The 24,147-nt window shown below is 43.8% G+C and overlaps 1 protein-coding gene across 1 annotated transcript; it reads right to left on the bottom strand.

Annotated features, from left to right (window-relative positions):
• Nucleotides 1-1,015: 1,015 nt before the first annotated feature.
• On the bottom strand, nucleotides 1,016-19,475 carry LOC133367455 (vomeronasal type-2 receptor 26-like). The gene is made up of 7 exons (XM_061591556.1): nucleotides 19,377-19,475; nucleotides 15,247-15,419; nucleotides 12,203-12,494; nucleotides 11,107-11,949; nucleotides 7,419-7,646; nucleotides 4,932-5,058; nucleotides 1,016-1,926 (listed from the first exon to the last, which is right to left on the bottom strand). Exons 1-7 carry the CDS (start codon nucleotides 19,473-19,475, stop codon nucleotides 1,016-1,018), a joined length of 2,673 nt encoding a protein of 890 aa, XP_061447540.1.
• Nucleotides 19,476-24,147: the final 4,672 nt, after the last annotated feature.

The raw sequence follows: 24,147 nt of genomic DNA, 5'->3' as shown, positions 1-24,147 counted from the left end.
TGTTAGATCTCATACAGGTACTCTATGAACATGGCTGATGTTTAATTAATTTCAACAAATTATGAGACCACTGACAGAAAAAACTGAAACTGGATTTTTTTCACCTCTTTTATTTTAACTCTTGAGATTTTAACTCTCAGTGTTTTGAATGGATGTTGATTCTGGGGGTCCTGCTGGGGCCTGGACCTTGACAGCTGTCCAGTACTGCCAACCTTGACTCTGGTCCTATATTTCACTGATGTTGAGAAAAAAATCAACATCTGATTTTTGGCCCATAAAATCTTAAAATAACGTGTGAAAAGAGTACCACCCCCTAAATATTTCTCTCTAGGATCTTATTACTTGAGTTATTATGCATATTCTTTAATTTTGTTATGTATTGCAATGGAAAGTTGAAAGCTGCCAATTCATCACTTTCTGCCTCAGGAGAATTTGCCGGCAGTTCTAGCCCAGGAATAAGGTTTGACCCTCTTTCCTGTTTTTATTTGTTTAATATACTTCTATACATCAGCTTTCAGGACCCATCATCATGAAGCAATTTACAAAGGAGAATACATACAGTAATCAAAACAGTCAAAACTAACCGAAAATGGGAAACTAATTACAAGAGCAGCAGCTAAAATAATACTAAAAACTGATGGATTAGTTATTGGCAACTTCTCTCCTGGAACTGAGCCAGTTTCTGGAACTTGAGGTTTTCAAAGCAAGCAGGACAGGAGGGGAGGACTACCCCGCTCATTTTGGCTTCACTATAAACTAAAACCTAACCCAGGATCAGCACCAGTATGAAAAAAAATCACCCCACACACAAACTTATATGGTAAGGAATCTGACAAACATGCAGTGGGCTGTAAAACAGAAAAAGTCAAAAAGGTTGGACTCTTGCATCCCACTAAGTCCTTTACATATGAATCGACACCAGCTTGTATATGGGTTTACATTCTTTTAACAAAGCAATCACAACAAAATTAAGGATGTCAGGTGAAGTAAATTATGAGAAGTAATGGGATATTTGTCAGGTACCACAATTCTTTTTCTTTACAAGCTGATCCCTAGTGTTCAGCTCAGGCCTCAGGACAATAATGTAGAATTTGGGGAGGAAGATGCAAGCCAGCAACCCAGTGCTGGAGGCCAAGATGGAGAAGATCTCCACAGCCACCATGTATTTCCCTTTAGTACTCAGGTAGGTTGGAATAAAGGATAACCAAACACTGCAAAAGACCAACATGCTGAAGGTGATGAGTTTGGCTTCATTAAAAGTATCAGGCAACTTCCTGGCAAAGAAAGCTACTGTGAAGCTGATGATGGCCAGAAGCCCCATGTAACCTAGAACAGTATAAAACATGTGCACTGATCCTTCATTGCATTGCAAAGTCATCTGGTCCCTTTTGGAGTGCATATCAAACTCTGGAAAGGGAGGAGAGGTTGCCAGCCATAGAACAGATATGCCAGTTTGAATAAGAGTACAGAGGATGATGACTGAGACTGCTAGTCTCTTCCCTACCCATTTCCTCATCCTGTTTCCTGGCTTGGTGGCCATGAAGGCCAGGACCACAGTGATGGTTTTAGCCAACACACAAGAAACAGAGAGGGAGAAGATTATTCCAAACACTGTTTGTCGGAGAAGGCAGGTCACCTTCCCAGGCTGTCCAATGAATAAGAAGGAGCACAGAAAGCAAAGCAATAGTGCAATGAGGAGGGTGCATGTGATGTTCCAGTTGTTGGCTTTGACGATGGGAGTATTCTGATGTTGAATGAAGATCCACATTACCACAAGGGTGATCAAAGAAACAAAAAGAGCAAAGGAAGCCAGAATTATCCCCAAAGGCTCTCTGTACGATAGATAGATGATATGTTTAGGGATGCAGTGAACCTGGTTCTTGTTTGGATGCTGATCTTCAGGGCACTTGTTGCAGTGGTCTGCATCTGAAAGTTATAATTCTCAATAGTTAAAAATACCCTCAATCTAGATGACAACAACTGTTTAATATTGTGGCATGAAAGATGGCTTTAAATGTATGACTCTAACGGAAGAAGAATGGAATCCCTTGTTTTCATTTTGGAAGAACTGATATGGAAATGATAATGGACAACTTTGTGGTAAACTAGAGATGCTGAATATTTCAGTTAATTTGGGGTTCATATTTAGGAGCATCACATATTCTGCTTGAATGTTGATTCAATAGATTGCAAGATTCAATAGATTGTGTTTTTGCTACCCTGTGCTCCTTTGGGAAGAAATGCAGGATATAATTTTTATAGAGAGATGGAGTAAATAATATTAAACCAAAGCAGGGTTTTTTTTAAAAAAAAATGGATGTGAAAATTGAATTGAATCCTTTAAATGTAGGATCTGTATCAAGAAGTAGTTGTGATTTTCAGAGTTTTGCCAGTTCATTCCAAAAAAGCATATATAAACATTCTGGAATGATAAAATTCATAATCAGTACATTCTGTTGATATAATTATTTTTGCAGAAAAGAAACCAGCAAGATGAAGCTCTGAAAAGTGTCCAGCCTCACAAAATTAATTCCAATGAGCGGTCATCAAGTCCAATCCCCTGTTCAATGCAGGAAACCAAGTTAAAGCTCTTGAATGCCTCCAGTGTTGGAATCCCAAAGCATCACTGCCAAGGGGTAAATCTGTAATCTCCCAGCACAAACCTTTCCTCACTAACCCGGAGAGCTTTTCCAGAAGGATACTATGGTCAGTTAATGCCTATCAAAATCTGCTAGGAGGGCCAAGAAAAACTATCAATAAAAGTAGTGTTTGGATGCAATCCTGTGCCCCCATGAATACACCATCAGGGGTGAGAGAATACCATTGATCATCTGTGCTCCTGATGAGTGAAGTCCATGCAAGGGATCTGAGAAGAAAGTAATTTCCCTTCCAACCTGTATTTGTCACAATCTGAGTCATTTCCATTCTACCAAATACCACGGTATTCATCTTGCTGTCTGCTCTTTAAGTTATGTAACTTTCATAACTTATGTAAATAATAACTTGCATTCATTATAATGTAACAGAAATGTCAAAACAATGTAAAAAGTATTAATCACATACCATTTGCAGACTTAACAATGATGTGAGCAAATACTGATTCTGTTTGCTTGACTGATAGACGTGCACATTGCAGCAGTTTCTGCTTTCTTTTCTGCTTTCATTGGAATTCTCTGATATCCTTAGTCCACACACAGTGGAGGCTTTCTTGTTGCAAGTGTGGGAGCTTCCCCTGCCCTTGCCGCTGTGCCATTGGTGATCTGACAGCAGTGACAGCAACAAGGGCAAGTGACAAGGGCTGTTTTTCTGCCTATAGGACTTGGGAAACATATATTTGATAAAGAGACCTTCTGCTTGTGCCAGGTGGAACTAAGCAAAGTGTGAGATGGGCATAGCTAGGACAGAATGAGAGTTCAATGTTTTCTTAAACACCCACAAGCTTGAAAAAAGCATTTTACTATTGCTCGGGGACCCCAGGATCTCACTGAACTGAAACACCTTATGATTGCAATACAGTGCATGGCTTTGCAGAAGCAAGTCCCACTGAGTTTGAGAGAACTTACTCCCCTGGAGGTGTCCATAGGAGGCTTGTTGGAGAGGAAGCAGCAGCTGGAACCACTCAGCTGGGCCAGTGAGCCGTTTACCCAGCCCTGCCTAGACACTGTTGCTCTTCTGGTACCCTTCCTGACTGCCTGATAACAGCGGCCTTTACACCAAGGGAGGAGAGAAAACATTCTCCTTCAGGCTTGAAGCAATCGGCTGGCTGTGTCCAGCATTTGGCATTTTTGAAGAACTGGCTGCCGCTTATATTTTTTTTACAGTACTGAAAATGTTTTTCACTTCTGACTCTGATTCATATGTCTTGATAGCTTATTTTATAATGTGTTTAAAATATAACTTTTATATGATCAAACTGAATTCTTTGTTTGGATTGTTATATTGTGGTTGAATGGACTTTGGATTGTTATTATAATGTTATATTGTTGTGCATTTTTCCTATTGTGTTGTGAGCCACGTTGAGTGCATTTCTGTGGAAAAGCGGCATACAAATTGAATAAAATAAAATAAAATATATTTAAAAGGACAGAATAAGATCCCCATTTGTAACGTCAAAGTCTTGGGTTGCAACTAACATAAAGCTAATTAACTGCTTATCCTTTAGGGCTAAATTTTCATCCAGAAACCAATTTAGCAGAGCCAATTTGGGAGTTGGGTACATTCTTTTTTATTTTTAATGTCTGCCGTTTCTGAAAACGCTGAGTCCCAGAACTTAATAACTTCACTACAGGTCTACCACATATCAGTAAAAGAGTCTTTCTCTGCACATCCCCTCCAGCAGAGAGGGGAAGCAGTCTTAGACATATAGGATAACTTTACATTGTTTAAATGCCATTTCTGGGCCACCTTTAACAGCAATTCCTTTGTCACTGCAGATATAGATTTATGGAAATTTAGTCCACAGATATCCACACTGCCTCCTCTATTTCCACTTCTTGGGTTGCTTCTGGATCCATCTCTGCATGGTTCAGGTTAGGTCAGTGACTAGGAGCACATTTTTTACCAGCTGTGGATGATGAGACATCTACATTTTTTTCTGGAATGGGACAGCCTGACAACTGACATTCATGTGCTGGCAACCTGCAGATCACATTACTGCAATGGATTCTATACACCTCACTTTAGGAGCTCCATTTAAACATAAAGGTCATTGTGTGATGCTGTGAGCAGTAAGTGGTGAACCTGAGCACAACAGGATGTACAGTCTTCATGTATTTGTCTAATCCCCTTTTAAAGACATACAAGTTGATGGACATCACAGCTTCTTTTGAGAGTGAATTCCATAGTATAGCTGTACAAAGACATACTTTCCTTTGCCTGGACACTTCCAATGTTCAGCTTCATTGAATGCCTCCAAATTCTAGTCCACTTACCCATCAGCTTTGAAATCATTCCTTCAGAGCACTGAGGACAATCATAACAGCAGATCTGTTCCCCCTGTCGCACAATTCTGCTGTGTCCAGGATGGCAACTCTCAACACACGTAGATTGGGGAAGGATCTAATAATATTCAGAAAGAAAGGACTTAGACTGCAAACAAAGTGGAGAACCTCTGGTCTACAAGACTTATATGGCAAGGATTCTCCTACATAGCAGTTTCAAAGGAAAATTTGGAGTCATAAAATGTGGTCCAAATTGTTTCTTGGCAACCAGTGCATTTTAAATCTGAAGCAAAATGGAAGTCCCACTTGGCTTGCTTCCACTTTGCAACTTCCCATATGCAGTCCCCATTGGAGCTTATCTCTACCTGAAAGGGGGAGGGATTGAAATTCCTTTGCTGCATTGCTTGAACTCATAGCACACTTGATGTCATTACACCTGATGTCATTGTAATGTCAGTTGACTGGCAGTTTACCAAGTTTATGAGGTGGGGGATGGATGGATGCCCTTTTGTTCTTCCTATGTAAAATATGAATGCTCTAATCTTACTTTTGATTTTTGCAAACATAAATATATATTATTCATCTCTGTATATATGCTCATATATTATATGAGGGCAGTGGGAATCTAAACGTCTTGTATTCAGTTTAATCTTACTCAGGGTAGAACTCTAGTTAATCATGTCTATTAACTTCAGTGGGTTTATTCTAAATGCCACCTTAAGAGTTGGCATTGTAAATGTTGTCTCTAGTGAAGAAAGGCTTGCAAAAAGCCAACCAGTAAGTTCATAGGTGAGCTGAGCTTTGAAACTCAGAACCGTAACACCACTCTCTGCTCAAGCTGCTTCAGACAACAATTGTAAGCTTTGGGCTCAGCAGTTATATAAAGAGGGGGCAAGCTTCGCAATTATAGATTCTCAAAACTAGACCTCACCAATCAACTTTCTGCAGTTTTGTAACTTATAAGGGGATGGTGTGGGAATCTGGCAAAAACCATGCCTGGTGTGGAATCATATTATTCCTACTTTCCCTATTATTGTGTGGATTGGCTTGGGTGCCTCACACCCACCCTAGAATCAATAAATTGCAAGAGCCTCCCCCCTTTTCGACCTTATATGACGTGGTTTGTGGTCTGCCTCTCTGCCTTTTCCTTTTTTCTTTGTAAATCTTAGAAGCAGACCTAGGTGTCAACCATAAAACAAGTCCCTCTGACAGGTCTCGAAGATGTACCATCACGGGGTATTTATGGGGGTGGGGGATAGACAGATGGATGCCCTTTTGTTCTTCCTATGTAAAATATGAGTGCTCTAGTCTTGCTTTTGATTTTTGCAAGCAGAGATATATATTACTCATCCCTGCATACATGTTCATACGTTACATAAGAGGGCAGTGGGAATCTACATGGCTTGTATTCAACTAAATCTTACTCAGGGTAGACCCATTGAAATTAAGAACTCTAGTTAATCATGTCTATTAACTTCAGTGGGTTTATTCTAAATGCCACCTTAAGAGTTGGCATTGTAAATGTAGTCTCTAGTGAAGAAAGGCTTGCAAAAAGCCAACCAATATGCTCATAGGTGAGCTGAGCTTTGAAACTCAGAACCCTTACACCACTCTCTGCTCAAGCTGCTTCAGACAACAATTGTAAACGTTGGGCTCAGCAGTTATATAAAGAGGGGGCAAGCTTCTTAATTATAGATTCTCAAAACTAGACCTAACCAATCACTCTTTTGCAATTTTGGAAGTTGAATGGGGATGGTGTGGGAATCTGGCAAAAACCACGCCTGATGTGGAATCATATTATTCCTTCCTTCCCTATTGCTGTGTGGATTGGCTTGGGTGCCTCATGCCCACCCTAGAATCAATAAATTGCAAGTCCCTCCCTCTTTTATCTCATATGAGGTGGTTTGTGGTCTGCCTCTCTGCCTTTTCTTTCCCCCCCCCCTTTTTTTGTTTTATTTTTGTAAATCTTAGAAGCTGACAAAGGTGTCAAGAACGAAACAAGTCCCTCTGACAGGTCTCGAAGATGTACCATCATGGGGTATTTTTTTAGAAAAAACACTGGTATACACTGTATATGCACAGCATTTTATGTATATTTTTATCATAAATTTGCCCCGATAGTGTCCACACAACTGCAAGCCCCATCACTCCTAGAAGGACTTGCTTTGTTTAAAAGGTGCCTGTCAGCAGGAGTTCCATGTACAAGCCAGCAAGTTGTAGGTATTTATAATTCCTTTTCAAAATGAAGCAAGGACAGAGGAAGCCTTCAGACAACCTTATGGTAATTTATTATTATTTTAACAAGTGCAGTTTGTAGGTTGCTATTTTCCAGTTTCCTCCTAAAATATCTGCATGGAACAAGCATAGAATGGGATTCATTCCACTTCTGTGGACAGGTTTTGGACCAGCTAGAATTTGGTTCTGGACCCATCCATAACCCTACAGTTCTAAAGAAATAATAAGGATTTTATTCCCCACCTGGTTAAACTTGTGATTCCACACAATGGCATTTCTATGGATGGTGAACTGTTTTCCTTTGGGAGCCTGGGGGTCAATCCTTCCAACATGGTTTTTGTGGATGGACCGATTGGAGAATGTGATGGTGTTAATGATATCATATCCAGCTGCCAACTCTCCATTTTTATCAAAAAATATTTCTTCCCCAGCACTATTGTTGAAGCGGATGTTTTTCAAGAAGGAGTGAAACTACATTGGGGAAAGAAAGAACATGAACAGTGATAGAACTGTGATTTCCCTGGAATTTGCTGCTTTCTCTGACCCATACAGATAAGTTGCCATGATGCCAGTGTCAGGGAAGATGGTTCTGTGATTCTGCTCGACCACATCGGCCGCTACGGATCTCATTCCTCATGTATAGTATAGAAAGACTTGAGCAAGTCTATAAAGGGCGTGTCCTAATGCAAGTTGTTAGATGCTGGCATGTGTTATTTTAAGGAGAGTGAGGGCTGAGGTGCCACAAGTGGCCACCTGATGCTCCAAGTCTGTTTATATGGGACATCTTTGCTGGTCTTAGGTACCCCATCCTCTGGATGTGAGGCTACACCTTGCTGAAGCTAAGGTCTGTGGAGTTGTAAAGAAGCACAAGTTGTGACATTGCACAACGTCACCGGTGATCACATAAGCCTTAACTGCCAGCTTCCTAAGTCTGGAGAGCTGGAGCCAACATGAGAGAGCATTGACCCTAATCTTAACGTGGCAGATTTATTTTAAATCATTGAATTTGTCTGGTTTTAAAAAAAATAAATATTAGGGTCTCTCAAATGTGAAATTAGTTGTTCTGTAACTATTCATTTTTTTAATATAAGTGTTAGTCTCAGTTATACAATCCCTTCAGCTCACACACAACTCTCTTCTGCCCGGCAACTTGTTATGAAGGATACATTTAGCGGTTTGAAATGCAAGTCACAGCATTAGAGAATGAAGTAGAACAAAGTTTGGCCTAGAGCCTAAGCAGTGGTGTCTGGTTCCCATTGAGGCTGATGATGCAGAAGGCGTGGTGGGGGATAACAGCGGATGGAGCCAGAACCAGTGACAGAAAGGCAACTAATTCTAGTTCTGTCCCCATCTTCCTTCCTGTTGAGTTCTGCAAGGGTTACTCATAAGAACATAAGAACATAAGAAGAGCCTGCTGGATCAGACCAGTGGCCCATCTAGTCCAGCATCCTGTTCTCACAGTGGCCAACCAGGTGCCTGGGGGAAGCCCGCAAGCAGGACCCGAGTGCAAGAACACTCTCCCCTCCTGAGGCTTCTGGCAACTGGTTTTCAGAAGCATGCTGCCTCTGACTAGGGTGGCAGAGCACAGCCATCATGGCTAGTAGCCATTGATAGCCCTGTCCTCCATGAATTGGTCTAATCTTCTTTTAAAGCCGTCCAAGCTGGTGGCCATTACTGCATCTTGTGGGAGCAAATTCCATAGTTTAACTATGCGCTGAGTAAAGAAGTACTTCCTTTTGTCTGTCCTGAATCTTCCAACATTCAGCTTCTGAGACTAAGGAGAAGAAAGCTTGACAGGGGGTGCCACCCACTGGACTTGTGGGCTGATGGCAGAATGAGGGTGGTGGGGCAGTAGTGCCCTGTGTGCCTTAATGGATGAGCCTCCGCTGAGCCTGATAATACTAGTGTCGTCATTTTTTAAGTGGGGAAGACGTGTCAGTACCTCCATCAATATGTGCAAATGAATTCAACTGGATGAATTGCTATGGTTCAGCAAGGTTTACTTTTGAGGACTGCACTATACTTTATTCTTTTATCTCCCTGCTCCCTCTTGATCAGTGATCTCTGTTTGGCAGGCTGGCTTCCTCAGAGCCCAAAAATGACCTCACTTTTGCCTGAGTTGTCAATTTGCTCCTACCCCCCCTCAACATATGTTATTAGCAGATGCGATGGACCAGAAGGACACAACCACTTTATAGCTTTATATATCTCAAGTAAATTGAGCTAATCTCAGTGAAATTAGGGCCATTTACTTGCTATACACAGACATACACAAAAACAGCTCTGCTATAACTTCTAGAACAAATGTTTCTGGGAGGCCTGTGGGCACATTTTGAAGTTTGAGAAACTGTCATAGACTCAGTACAAAATTGGTGCCCTAATTTGGCCAGACCTGTTACAAAATGACTGTTAAAAGGCAGCCATCCCATCCTAGTTCCCTTCAAATCAATTCCTGTTTAATTGACTTCATTCATTTCCCCTGTGCCAGAAACTTCACCTCTCAGGATCTTCATACATACGTCTCACCCACAGGTTCATCACACATACACATACTCCCATGCTTTATCTCCCAGATATAGTGACTGTGGGAATCTATTCCTGTGAACCACAAACCACATGTTTAACAAGGCCTGTAGTCAAGCCACCACATCACAGTGCCTCTTCATTTTGGAAAGGAACACTATGGTGGTACAAACTTGACAGGTGATATGTTCTAGTGCAGTGTTTTTCAAACCGTGGACTCAGATCTACCGGTGAGTTTTGGGCCACTGTCAGGGTGGGACCCACAACCAGAGCCTGCCCAGTGCCTCCTCATGTGCTTGCCCCATCTCCTAGCCTGCCAGAGCTTTCTGGTTGAACTAAAGGCAGCACCAGAGACTTCTTGTATGCTGAGTAAAAGTGGCAGAGATTTTTTTTTTTAGGTGAAGAGAAGAATATTGGGGTGCAGGGGAGAAATAAGGAACAAGGTAAGTGGGAAAGGAGGACAGAAGGAAGAAATTATAGGAGATGGGTGCAAATACTTTGAGAAGCATGTGCGGTTGGAGAGACTGAAATATAGAAGAATAGAGCCATCTCCATAGAGTCTCTCAATCTGCAAGTTTTGTATAATATCGAGGGGAAGCCATCACAAAACCTCCAGATCAAACCTTCCTAAGTTTGATCTACAGATGGATTCTGCTAAATAAGGCAGCCAATGAATCAAAGAGCTTAGTAAAGAAAATGTTTTTTCAGTCATGGTTGCCAATCAGCCAGTTATGGCTGCTTGACAAATCTTCCCATTGGCTGGGTCTGGAGAAATAGGGGTGGGGGAGTGGGGGTGGGAGAGATTTCCAGTTTCATATGTTGATGATTCTGGTTGTATTAAGATTGCAAGTTGTATAGCCTTCTTGTAGGAAAGCCTTCCCCAACTTGGCCAGAGCTTGGAAAAGGCACCTGGTTGGCCACTGTGAGAACAGGATGCTGGACTAGATGGGCCACTGGCCTGATCCAGCAGGCTCTTCTTATGTTCTTATGTTCTTAAGTTACTTTTTTGAACTACAACTCCTATCAGCCCAATCCAGTGGCCATGCTGGCTGGGGCTCATGGGAGTTGTAGTTCAAAAAAGTAACTTTTCCAAGCTCTGCTTGGAACCCTCCAGATGTCTTGAAGTACAACTCCCACCATTCCTGGCAATTGGGCATATTGGCTGGTTATGATGGGAGCTGTAATCAAAAACATCAAAGGACAGCAGGTTTTGCAATATTAGTATACTGTAGAATATTTCAAATCGCTTGAAGGAAACAGCTGATCATAAACCAAGGGAGTGACTCAAGGCAGTGATTTCCTGGCTCCAATCAAATCCAATGAATTGCTGCACTGAAATAAAAAACCTGATTTCAGCCAGTAAAAGACATATATGACCATACAATAGGGATGGACATGAAAACTCTACCTGCCATGGATGAATATTAAGAAGGTTCCTTGTGGCTCCATCTCCCATTGCCTTCTGCTTAGATCTTGAGGACAACATGGCATGGAGAGCATGTGCTACAGCATAAACTGCATTGTAGATACTGTAGCTCTGACCAGACATTCCTATTTCAAATTCAGTTCCAGGGAGGCTTCTCAACCTCTCTTCCCCGGTACAGAATCCTGCACCTGGCAGATAAAGCTTATATGTGAGGAATGCACACCCAAATGCACGGGACCAGAATTGTGGGATCAAATAATGCATAGATTGGTAAGGATTTAAAGTCTCAAGGAACTTTTCATATTCTGCCACATAATTTGTGTGGAGTGTGAAAGACAATGTGCCATTGAAAGATTTTGGTGTGAATGCACGACTGTTCAACACAGTTGCAAAATCCCACTGTGCTGTTATGATCCAAACTCTCTCTATTGGTTTCCTTTTCACAATTTCAAGAAAAAACAGAATAATTCGGAAGCCTTCCATAGACCGTGAATCCCCATGAACAAGGATCACATTGGTTTTGGTTGATAGATAACTTATTCTTTCCAATGTCTTCTCATTTTGCACTGATACTCTCCAGGGGTCCTTCAGTATTTCCTTAAAAGCAAAACAAATATTGTTCTGGAGCAGCTGAGGAATGAGAGTCCTCAATAACATTTCTCCACTGTCATCCTCTGAAACAACAAGACCAATCCAGGTCCATCCAAAATGCTGAAGCAGTTGAACAATCCCAACATACTGAGGACTTTCATTGGGGATCATCCGATAGACAGAAGGGAACTGTGTTTTTTCACTCAATGAAGGGTCAAAGGAGCTGTAAGTGAGCTAAGAACAATGACAATGATCTTTTTAGACTTAACAACAGTATGTGACTGGACATCAGTTTGCCTCCTAAAGAAGCAGTACACAACACCCAGCCTGCATTGCATGCCTTTCCCCAGAAAATGTAGTTATCCCATGAGTGGATCAAGATCTGTGAAGAACTAAGCACAGAGATTTTTAACTACATCATAAACCGGTCTGTTCCTCTAATACCCCATACTAGGACAGACCTGTACATATAGGCAGACAGACAAACCTGTGGCATCTTGTAGATATTTAAGATGTGGGGCATCTGCTTGGAGTTATGAGGTGTGAGCCCACCAATGATGGCCATTAGCTTGAATGACTTTCCACACATATAGTTGATGGGGCTGCCGTGTTTTAGGAAAAGGAGATCCATTGTCCCATAAGCAGTTCCGATTTCATTGTTAGCATTTTGAGCAAAGATGGAAGACAGTGTGCTGTGGGGTAATAGGTTGGCATTCTTGTTGATCTCATTCATGGCAAACACAAAGACAAGTACCTGGTGGTAGTAATTCAGCAGTATTCTGCAATGACATTTCATGCACATTTAAAGTACTTACAGTGAATATATTGACTGTTAGAAGCTCTTACTGATATACCAGAAATGATGCTGTGCAGTAAGAAATATATATCTTTAGTCTTTTAAAGATTATTGCACTTCTTTATGTCTCTTTGTAATATTTCATTTCCCACATAACATTTTAATTTTCCGAGGAAGGCTAAAGAGACCTTTGAAGACTATGATTTGTTATCTGTGTTTCTCTGAAACTGATGTTCTTGTGTTGGGGCTATCACTCTGTGCATCTCTCTCTCTTTCTGTCTCTGCAGCTACCTGTTGTCTGTATACTGTAAAAGTGAACGTATAAAGGTATACATACCTTCTCCCACTTTCTGCCACTACAAAAGGCCTGTCCATCAATTTTTAGTTCTCTTCTTTCATGCTTCTTATACTTAGTGGGATATTAAACCAGGCTCTGGGCTGAACATGCTTCAGACAAGGGTTTGATGTTCACATGATTGATGACAATCCTTCAATTATTTTATTTTTGTTCATTTATCAAAATCAATATACCACTTGCTTGTTGCAAAACCTCTAAGTAGTTTACAAAATCAGTTTATCAAGCAAAATAATTCTGGTCTAAATATATTCTTAACATGTCTTCTTCTTTTACATTGTGACTTTTTCCATTATATGGGATTCTCCCTCCACACTGTACTTCTTGAGCTGGGGCAGCGGCGTCACTAGCAGGAGTGCGGGGGGTGCGGACCTCCAGCGCGCACCCTCCCAGGGGCATGGATGAGGTGGCTGGGCCTGCCTGCGCATGCGTGCACACCCTCAAGGCCAGCCACCCCCATCCATGCCCCTGGGAGGGCATGTGCTGGAGGGGCACCCAGCCGGAATGTCGGCGCGCCTCCCTTGCCCCGCTGACACTGCTCCCGATCTCGCCTGCCCGCCTCCGAGGAGGGCACAGCCTTGCCGGGCAATGCCAGGGGGTGGGGCAGCTCTGGGTGTCACCCCCCTCAGGGTGTCACCCAGGTGCGGTCCACACCCTCTGCACCCCGGTTGTGATGCCCCTGAGCTGGGGCACACTGAAAGCTACTTCTCATTTTCAAGAAAGACATTTATTGGTAGGAATCTACCTCCTGCATGAATTTCATTTGTAAGTAAATGCAAATTTTAAATAAAAACTGTGTGATGTGGCTAGACTGTTTATCTGTAGATGTGGAAGGCTCAGCTTCAAACTCAATGCCTTTTACCTGCTTTGGCTGGTAAGACAGCTGCAGCCATTTCTGGACCAGAATAGCCTGGCTACTGTTGTCCATGCACTGGTAACCTCCAGGCTGGATTACTCCAATGCACTGTGGGGCTGCCCTTGAGGTTGGTCCGGAAGCTGCAGCTGGTGCAAAATGCAGTGGTGAGACTACTCACTGGGGCAGGGTATCGTCAACATGTCACCCCACTGCTGAAAGAATTGCACTGGCTGCCCATATGCTAATGGGCCAAGTTCAAGGTTCTAGTTTTGGTATACAAAGCCCTATACAGCTTGAGACCAGGATACCTGAAAGACCGTCTTACCCCTTATATACCCAGTCAATCACTGTGCTCTGCAGGTGAGGGCCTCCTGCAGGTACCATCTTATCAGGAGGCTCGTTCTGTACAATATAGGAAATGGACCTTTAGTGTGGCGGCACCTACCCTGTGGAACTCCCTCCCCTTAAATATTAGGCAGGCACCATCTCTGCTATCTTTTTGGCACCTTTTGAAGACTTTCCTCTTTCAACAAGCCTTTTAAGTTGAGACCTATCCCAGTTTGCATCTGTGTTGGAATTGCTTCTTAATATATATATTTTTAACAATATATTTTAAGCCTTTTTTAAAGGTGTTTTTAAAGCTTTTTTTAAAAAATATTTTTAACGCTTTGTTTTAATGTATTTCAAGGTCTGTTTTTATGATGTTTTAAAGTATTTTTAGCGCTTGTGTTTGCCGCCCTGGGCTGCTGCTGGGAGGAAGGGCGGATATAAACCAAATAATAAATAAATAATGAATAATGCAAAACCTTTACAACCAGCCAGATCTATTAAAATCTATGTCTTATCAAGAAACATAGGAAGTTGAGTTAGGCCATTGGTTCAACTAGATCAGCATTGTCTACCCTCACCATCAGCAGCTCTCCAGGATTGCAGAAAGGATTCTCTCCCAGCCCCACCTTGTCTTGTTGGGGGTTGCACCTGGGATCTTCTCCATGCAAAGCAGATGCTCTACCACTGAGCTTTGGACTGACCTCAGGACTATATCATGCAGAAATGTCATTAATTACTGAATGGGAAATATTGTGGAATGCACCATGATGCAGTGACTACCCTGTTGAACTTTGGTGGGGAGAGGCATGGGTTCACAGTTCCTCAGTAGCTCAGTATCAATGTACATGTAGGATACCGCACTGACCACAACATACATTAAAAACAGTGTTTATGTTTAGAAGGAAAGCAGGATGAACATTGAGCAAATAATTAAAGCCCCAAATATACACCACTTCCTTTCTGAAAATAGGTCATAGAAATGGTTTTGATGTCCCCATACACATTTAGAACATTTTGTATCAAAGGAGGACAGCAGTATTCTCACTACCATTTACTCAATTTGTGCAGAGCAATATAAAAAAATAAAAAAAATACAGGTAAAAGACCAGGGAAATGAATAATTTTGTCATATTCACACTATTCAATTGGATTTTTTATTCAGCTCTGTGGTCTTCAGTATAAATATTTACTTACCTATCACTCATTTTCTGAGTTGGAGGTGTATTATATGCAAACTCTTGAAAACCAGGAAGTATAAAAGAAACAAATTCACCAATGACAATATTTTCTGACATGCCAAAGTCATTTTTAACCTTTAGCTGCTGACCACATCTGTAGTCTGCATTTTTGCTGACAATATGGGGCAACTGCAACAGCAAAATAAGTAGCAGCAATTTCAGCCATCTAGCTACCAACAAATCTTGCCCCCAGCTGGACATATTAATTGAAGCAGATACACAAAACTAGACTAACTCCAAGACCAGTCTGAAAATCCCTAACAGTCAAATAAACTTTGCTGTTCCAGTGATTGCAATCTGCATTCTCAAACATCTTTTTCATAGAACCCTTCCAAAGAGCTCTGCCTGGGAGTTGTTTTGAAACTTGTTCTTATAGATGGAGGAGACCATTTCACCAGCCTCTGAGGTGGATTCATCTGTGTTTCTGTCTCATAGCCTTCAGATCCCAGTCCAATTACATGAGGACAGTGATTTTGATAATTGCAGGGTAGATAATCACCCTTTCCAAGGTTTTCAGAAGGAAGACATCTTTATCATCTTCATGTCCAATGCTGGCTAATGAAATTTTCATTTATTTATTTATTTATTTATTTATTTTATTTTATTTATATACCGCCCTAAGCCAAAAAGGCTCTCTGGGCGGTGTACATAGAGGATAAACAAGAAAATATATGAATAGAACAAATATAAGAAAAGCAAAAAGCAAAACAAACAAAGAACAGAAACCAAACAACATCAGAACATACCAGCAATGAAACACTGTTTTAAAATACACTACAAAACAATTTATTTAAAAAGAATATTTAAAACTTTTAAAATTTTTAAAATGCCTGGGAGTATAAAAAGGTTTTCACCTGGCGTCGAAAAGAAAGCAGCGTCAGCGCCAGGCGTACCTCATCGGGGAGACTATTCCACAATTCGGGGGCCACCACCGAAAAGGCCCTGGACCTAGTCACCGCCCTCCGAGCTTCTCGATGTGATGGCACTCAGAGGAGGGCCTTAGATGTCGAGCGCAGTGTACAGGTAGTTTCGTATTGGGAGAGGCGTTCCACCAGGTATTGCGGTCCCATGCCGTGTAGGGCTTTATAGGTCAAAACCAGCACTTTGAATTTAGCCCGGAAACAAATAGGAAGCCAGTGCAGACGGGCCAGAACAGGTGTTATATGAGCGGACCGTCTGGTCCGCGTCAATAGTCTGGCCGCTGCATTCTGGACTAACTGTAGTTTCCGAACTATCTTCAAGGGCAGCCCAACGTAGAGCGCATTGAAGTAGTCCAACCTAGAAGTTACCAGAGCGCGAACAACAGAGGTGAGGTCATCACTGTCCAGATAGGGACGTAGCTGGGCTACCAATCGAAGATGGTAGAAAGCGTTCCGTGCCACCGAGGCCACCTGGGCCTCGAGAGACAAGGAAGGATCGACAAGAACTCCCAAGCTACGAACCTGTTCCTTCAAGGGGAGTGTAACCCCATCAAGAACAGGATGAACATCCTCCATCTGGGCAGTGAAGGCACTCACCAGCAGCGTCTCTGTCTTGTCTGGATTGAGCTTCAGTTTATTAGCCCCCATCCAGTCCATTATCGTGGTCAGGCAACGGTTTAGTACGTGAACAGCCTCACCTGAAGAGGATGAAAAGGAGAAATAGAGCTGCGTGTCATCAGCATACTGATGACAACGCACCCCAAAACTCCTGATGACTGTACCCAGAGGCTGCATGTAGATGTTGAAAAGCATGGGGGACAGTACCGATCCCTGCGGGACTCCACAACGGAGAGTCCAGGGTGTCGAGCAGTGTTCCCCAAGCACTACCTTCTGGTGACGACCCACCAAGTAGGAGCAGAGCCACTGCCAAGCAGTACCCCCGACTCCCAACTCCGTGAGTCTCCCCAGAAGGATACCATGGTCGATGGTATCAAAAGCAGCTGAGAGATCAAGGAGAATCAACAGAGTCACACTCCCCCTGTCTCTCTCCCGACAGAGGTCATCATACAGGGCGACCAAGGCTGTTTCGGTGCCAAAACCGGGCCTAAAACCGGATTGAAATGGATCAAGATAATCAGTGTCATCCAAGAGCTCCTGGAGCTGGCCAGCAACCACCCGTTCCAGGACCTTGCCCAGGAACGGAACATTCGCCACAGGTCTATAGTTGTTGAGGTTATCTGGGTCCAAGGAGGGTTTCTTCAGGAGTAGTCTCACCACTGCCTCTTTTAGGCAGTCAGGGACCACTCCCTCTCTTAAAGAGGATGAACTCTATGGGTGCATGTCATTCAGGTTTTTCAGGGAGTTCACAGTTTCATTGGTTTAGGGATGTTCTGATAAGTGCTAAGGAATTTCAGATTTCCTGCCCTATTTAATTCTATGGAAAACAAGTCTGGACAAAATAATATCGTGTATGACTGAAAACAGAAGTGAAGCTAGGTGAAGTAAAAGGGAGGAGTTCTCAGCATTAACAGATCTTACTTCTCCATCAAGCTTATAGAGAGGCACCCCAAAGCCATGTTGCAGACAGCAGGCCTCCCTAGTTCCCAGCTTCTCCATCCTCACACAGTGCATAGTCAGCTGTGAAACTCTCTACCATAAGATGTAGTCATTGCCACCAGTTTGGATGGATTTAAGATAAATTAATGGAGGATAAGCCTACCAATGGTTACTACTCAGGATGGTTGTGCACTACATCCAGTATAAGAGGCAGTATTCCTCTGAAAAACTGAGGAACTTAAGGAGGGAGAAAGCTGTTGCATTCAGGCCCTGCTTATTGGAGGAACTCAGTCATTATTATTGCATGCCACCCCAATCCCTCAGCAGTCCAGGGGTTCCTACACTTACCCAGGGTTTAGTTTCCTTGGAAAGAAGGTCAGTGGAGACTATGGTGTCTTATAGGATGTATGGTTTTTATTTACACATATTCACAATGTGAGAGTAGGGAGGCACCCCAAAGCCATGGTGCACAGAGCAGGTCTCCCTAGTTTCCAGCTTCTCCAGAACACAAGCCTCTCCTTGGCTCCAGGATAAGAGAGTTCCAATAGCAACAGGATCTCTTTTGGCCACATCCTCTGGCAGATTGCCATTCAGTAAGTCCTTTAACTCAAAGACTGACTTGACTAAACTATTAGATTAACAAAGGAAACTAATTTGATCAGTGGAGTGGGGTTTTTTCCCCCACTGCATATGCCACTTCCACATTCAAGGTTACAGGTTTGAAGGGGACCCAAATAAATCATGTATCTCAACCCTCTGTCCCATAGCACTACCCTCTTCCCTGACAAAGATCTATCCCAGGACTGCAAACAAACAACAGAAGAGCAACTTTCCCTGGAGAGAAATAATGGAGACAGGTTAACAAAGGAACTGAAAAACATATATAATCAAAAGCATAGTCATAGCACCATTACATTTCCACGTAACACAAATACAAAAACAGTCCAGTTCTATAAAGCAAGTTTTCAGTTAATTACTGAAAGGCAATAATAAAATTCTCAGAAAGAAGTCCTGCAACAAATCAGTAAACAGTCCCATAACCACAGTCCCCACCCCCAAACCATGCAGTTGCCCACAAGATCCTTTGTCTTGGGGCTTCATGAAGTTCCCAGTCCAAGTTGGTCCCTGTTGCTGCATGAAGGATCTTGGGCCACCTAATCTTCACTGGCACACTGCAGATTGTAGACATCTTTCTCCCATTTGCTGCCTTGGAAAAAGTCCTTGGCCAGTCCACTTTATCTCCTGCCCCCAACTGCAAATCATGGTCCTGCTACAGGTCTTTATCAGGGGGAATCTTCTTCAGGACTAGCTGGCCTAGCCCACTCAGGTTGGCTGAAAGAATTATTCCTCTCTGCTGTCCCTCACCATCTCCATTGTAAGCCATGGGCCCAAACAGAGGCAGGTAACCTTCCCAGTGTCTCTTGCCCTCAAAACTCTCAGGGTCCTGATTGTTGCTGCTGGAGCTTGCTTAAGGTCTTCAGCCACTACAGGATCCCAACCCCAGCCTGTTAGGCCATGATGGGGCACCCAAATTGCAAAGTCACTCAAGGATTTTATAACACTTATTTTTTCCAGGTGCTGGCAGCTCCTCTTCAACTTGCACACATGCCTCCAACTTTTCTTCCTGCACTTCCTTTTGCACAGCCATTTCTCCAGGTGCTGGCAACTCCTCTTGCACACATGGTTCCTCCTGCAGTTTCTGTTCCATAGTTGGCACAGATGGAGCGGAGGAATCCATCAGCAGTAGCTCTTCGTCAGCGTGTACTTCACCCTTCCCCAAAGCCCTTTCTCCCTTCTGCACTTTTTTTTTCAAAGGCAAGCACACATGGAAAAGAGAAATCTATGAGCAGTAGCTCCTCTCCAGTCTGTACTTCCCTGAAGCACATTCTTCTTTTTCAGCACCTTCCCTAAGGCACCTTCTTTTTCATTTTCCAGCATGTCCTCCTTCAATTCTTGGGGATTTACTTCCAGCTTTCTGGTGTCTTCCCTGCTGGCAGGCTCCTGGACATTCAAGGCCCTTTCTGCCTCTGCCACTGATTGCAACCCCTTACAGTCCAAGCCCTTCAACTACCCATCCACTTTCTGGATCTCTTTAGACACCCCAATCTGGATGCTCTGCACCTGGGCTCCCTGGTCACTGTCAACCCCTTGTAGCAGTTGATCAGGCAGGACTCTCCTCTTCTCATATGCAGCCTTCATTTTCTCTCCAAGCCGGAGCTTCAGTAGGGAAGCCTTCATTTTCTTTTCAATACTTCTTTTCAGCTGCTCCAGCCAGGGGCGTCACTAGGGTGGTGCGGCAGGTGCGGGCCGCACCGGGTGACACCACCAACTGGCTTCCTCGGCTGTTAGAAGGTGGAAGTGGTGGCATACAACGAGGCGGCGGCGTGCTCCCGGGCCCTGTCGTTCGGCCGCACACTCCTAGAGGCCGCGCATGAACTCCACTGCACACGCAATTGCTCAGAGTCTGAGAAAGAAGGTGCTGCGGGCCGCACCGGGTGACACCAACCCTAGTGATGCCACTGGCTCCAGCCCCTGGGTGAGCTGTTTCCTTTGCCACCGGTCCTTCTGGCTCTCCTGTTGGGTTCACTCTTCTTCATGCTAGAACATCACTTTTATCTGTTCCAGAAGTGTTGCTGTTCCTCCCTCCATTTTGACTCAGGCATATCTTACTCCTAATTCTTCCTCCAGGAAATTCAGTCCCACTGCTATCACCAGTGCTGCATGCCACCCCAGTCCCCGAGCAGTGAAAGACTTCCAGGGTTCCTGCAATTACCCAGGATTTGGTTTCCTTGGAAAGAAGCTCAGCTGAGACTATGGTGATATATGGTTTTTATTAACACATATTCACAATGTGAATGTAATATGGAGGGTTTCTCAACATTAACAGTCCAGCAGATCTTGTTTTTCCATCAGGCTTGTAGGGAGGCACCCCAAAGCCATGGAGCAGAAAACAGGCCCCTCTGTGTGTCTCCCTAGTTTCCAGATCTCTCCCAAGCCTCTGTTTGGCTCCAGGATGGGGACTCCCAATCCCATAAAAATATAAGGGGAGCTCAGTCAAGATATGGATAGGAAGAGAGAGAAACTCACCAATGATCAGAGCTTGGAAAAGTTACTTTTTTGAACTACAACTCCCATCAGCCCAATCCAGTGGCCATGCTGGCTGGGGCTAATGGGAGTTGTAGTTTTAAAAAAGTAACTTTTCCAAGCTCTGCCAATGATAATGTTGTATGTGGAGTTGTATGCTATTTTGACTGACTGGATGCCAAAGATATAGAGAGCTCTGATTACTGACAATATGAGGCAGGAAAATAAGGAGCAACCATGACAGCTGACTGACTACTGACAAATCTTGTCCCCAGCCCCAGCTCAATACCTTTGTTATAATGCACATGACTAACAATGGTATCATAACTTGTCCTTGAATGAGTGGTTGTAGGCCAGCTCCAGACACTCTTGGATGAGACCGATTATCTGGATCCATTTCAGTCGGGTTTCAGGCCTGGTTTTGGCATGGAAAAGATGACCTCTGTCGGGAGAAAGACTGGGGGAGTGTGACTGTGTTGATTCTTCTTGATCTCTCAGCAGCTTTCGATACCATCAACTATGGTATCCTTCTGGGAAGACTGGCTGAGTTGGGAGTGGGAGGGACTGCATCGTGGTGGTTCCACTCCTACTTGGCGGCTCGGCTCCAGAAGGTGGTGCTTGGGGAACACTGCTCAGCACCCTGGACTCTCCAGTATGGGGTTCCGCAGGGGTCAGTTCTGTCCCCCATGCTGTTCAACATCTACATGAAACCATTGGGTGTGGTCATCCGGAGTTTTGGAGTGCATTGCCATCAGTATCCTGATGACATTTCTCCTTTTCATCTTCTTCACGTGAGGCTGTCAATGTGCTGAACGTCAATTGGCTGTGACAATGGACTGGATGAGGGCTAATAAACTGAGATGCTGTTAGTGGGTGGTTCTTCTGACCAGATGGTGGATGTCCAGCCTGTCCTGCATGGGGTTGCACTCCCCCTGAAGGAGCAGGTTCGTAGCTTGGAGGTCTCCTAGAACCATCTCTGTCACTTGAGGCTCAGATAGCCTCGGTGGCACGGAGTGCCTTCTACCAACTTTGGTTGGTGGCCCAGCTATGCCCCTATCTGGACAGGGATAACTTGGCTTCAGTTGTCCATGCTCTGGTAACCTCCAAGTTAGATTACTGCAATACACTCTAACTGGGGCTGCCTTTGAAGATGGTTCGGAAGCTGCAGCTTGTGCAAAATGCAGCGACCAGATTGGTAACAGGGACCAGATGGTTCAAACATATAAAACCGATTCTGGCCCACTTGCATTGGTTGCCTGTATGTTTCCAAGCTCGAATCAAGGTGCTGGTTTTAACCTATAAAGCTCTACACAGCTTGGGATCACAATACCTGATGGAACGCCTCTCCCAACATGAACCCACCCATACACTACACTCAACATCCAAGGCCCTCCTCCAGGTGCCTACTCTGAGGGAAGCTGGGATGATGGCCAGAAGGGAGAGTGCCTTTTCAGTGTTGGCCCCCAAATTATGGAATGATTTCTGTGACGAGGTGCACCTGGCACCAACACTGTTATCTTTTCAGCGCCAGGTCAAGACTTTCTTCTTCTCCCTGGCATTTTAGCATGTGTTTTTAAATTGTTTTTAATTTTTTTAAATTGTGTTTTAATAGTGGGCACGCTGGCTGGCGCTGATGGGAGTTGCAGTTCAAAAAAGTAACTTTTCCAGGCTCTGGTTTGGTGTATTTCCCTCCCAACTTGGTTTTTGAGGCTTGTGGAGGCGGCCCTGGGGCTTGGGGGGGGCGGTGGCACCTGCTATTGTGGCTGCCGGGAGCTCATGGAGGTGGCTCTCCTTATTCTTAATTTTTATTTTGGGGGCTACAGGCAGCAGTGCCAGCTTCAGCACCCACTGGTAGTTCATGGAGGCAGCTCCTTTTACCCTTGCTCTCCCCGTCTCGGACTACACCGGAGCTCGTGGTTGCGGTGACTGTGGCTCTGGTGGACTGATAATGCACCTCCCTTCATCCTTCTTTGGCCCCAGTCCTTATTTTCCTCCTCTGTTTAAGGTGGCTCCTGCTAATTTCCCTCCTCTGTTTTAAGGTGGCTCCTGCTCATTTCCCCCCGTTCCACACTGCATGCTGGGATGCCTGTCACGTGAGCTGCTGTAACTAGCGGGAAACTCCCGTGATATTCCATATTCCAAGCCTTGCTAACAGATTATTTGTGGTATCATTTGTCACTGAAATTAGTACTACATTCCACCAGAATTGCAAAGCTAGTTTGTGCGTCGTGTGAAAGGTCAAATATAATACAGAAATTAACAGGTAAGAAACTGTCAGAATAACAGAATAAACTGAAGTGTGAAAGCACCCTTATTATTATTTTTCAATTAACAGAGACTAAAATTACAAAAATTAAATTGTGGGGATTGCAAAATATTTGAGGTTACAAAGGGGGTCCCGTACTCATAAAGGTTGGAACCACTGCCCTAAAGTAACATGGAAAAAGAGTATAATGTAGATGTACTGCCTTCAAGTCAATTCCGGCATATGGTGACCCTATGGAGGGCTGGTTCTAAAGGGCAGCTGGGTTGGGCACTGGCCTGACAGCCCTTGGAGCTACAGGGGCCCCTTCAGCCACCCCTCTGCTTCCCTTCCATGATCCACGCCCCCCCACATCCCCCAAGTCTCCCCACTTACCTGTCTGCTGTCTTTTACTGTTGCACTTAACTAAGATGGTGGACGCGGTTTCCCTAAGGTACTGAAGCCCCTGCCATCATCTTAGTTGATGGCAGAGATGCGTATGTGTAGCAAGCATGTGCCATCAACAAAGATGGCGGCAGAGGCTTCACCCCCTTAGGGAAATCACATGCCAGGGCCCAGGGCAAGCTGATGCCCAAAGGCCCCGGCATTCCTGGAGCTGGCCCTGACCCTATGAATAGGGTTTTCATGAGGCTGAGAGGCAGTGACTGGCCCAAAGCCAGTGAGCTTCATGGCTATGTGGGGATTTGAAACCTGGTCTCCCAGGTCATAGTCCAGCACCTTAACCACTACACCACACTGGCTCTTGGAAAAAGAGTACCATCTCCTAAATATGTATCTCTAGGATATTATTACTTATTACATATATTTTAAAAATGTTATGTATTGCAATGGAAAATTGACATCTGCCTTACTTTATATCTTTCAGATGCCAGGTAAAAACCATCTTACTATAGTGACCCAAATATAGGCTGCCTTGAGTTTAGATCACACCACTAAATGAGATCCCTTTGAAAGGAAAAGCAAGGTACACTGTGTAGGCAATATGTAAGTAAAAGCAAATAATAGGTATGAATAAGGCTAACCCATTCTCAGT

Source organism: Rhineura floridana, chromosome 11 (assembly GCF_030035675.1).
Source record: "Rhineura floridana isolate rRhiFlo1 chromosome 11, rRhiFlo1.hap2, whole genome shotgun sequence".
NCBI classification, from domain to species: Eukaryota; Metazoa; Chordata; class Lepidosauria; order Squamata; family Rhineuridae; genus Rhineura; species Rhineura floridana.
The sequence above is the reverse complement of the archived record's forward strand: the minus strand, read 5'-3'. Positions and strand labels throughout refer to the sequence as shown.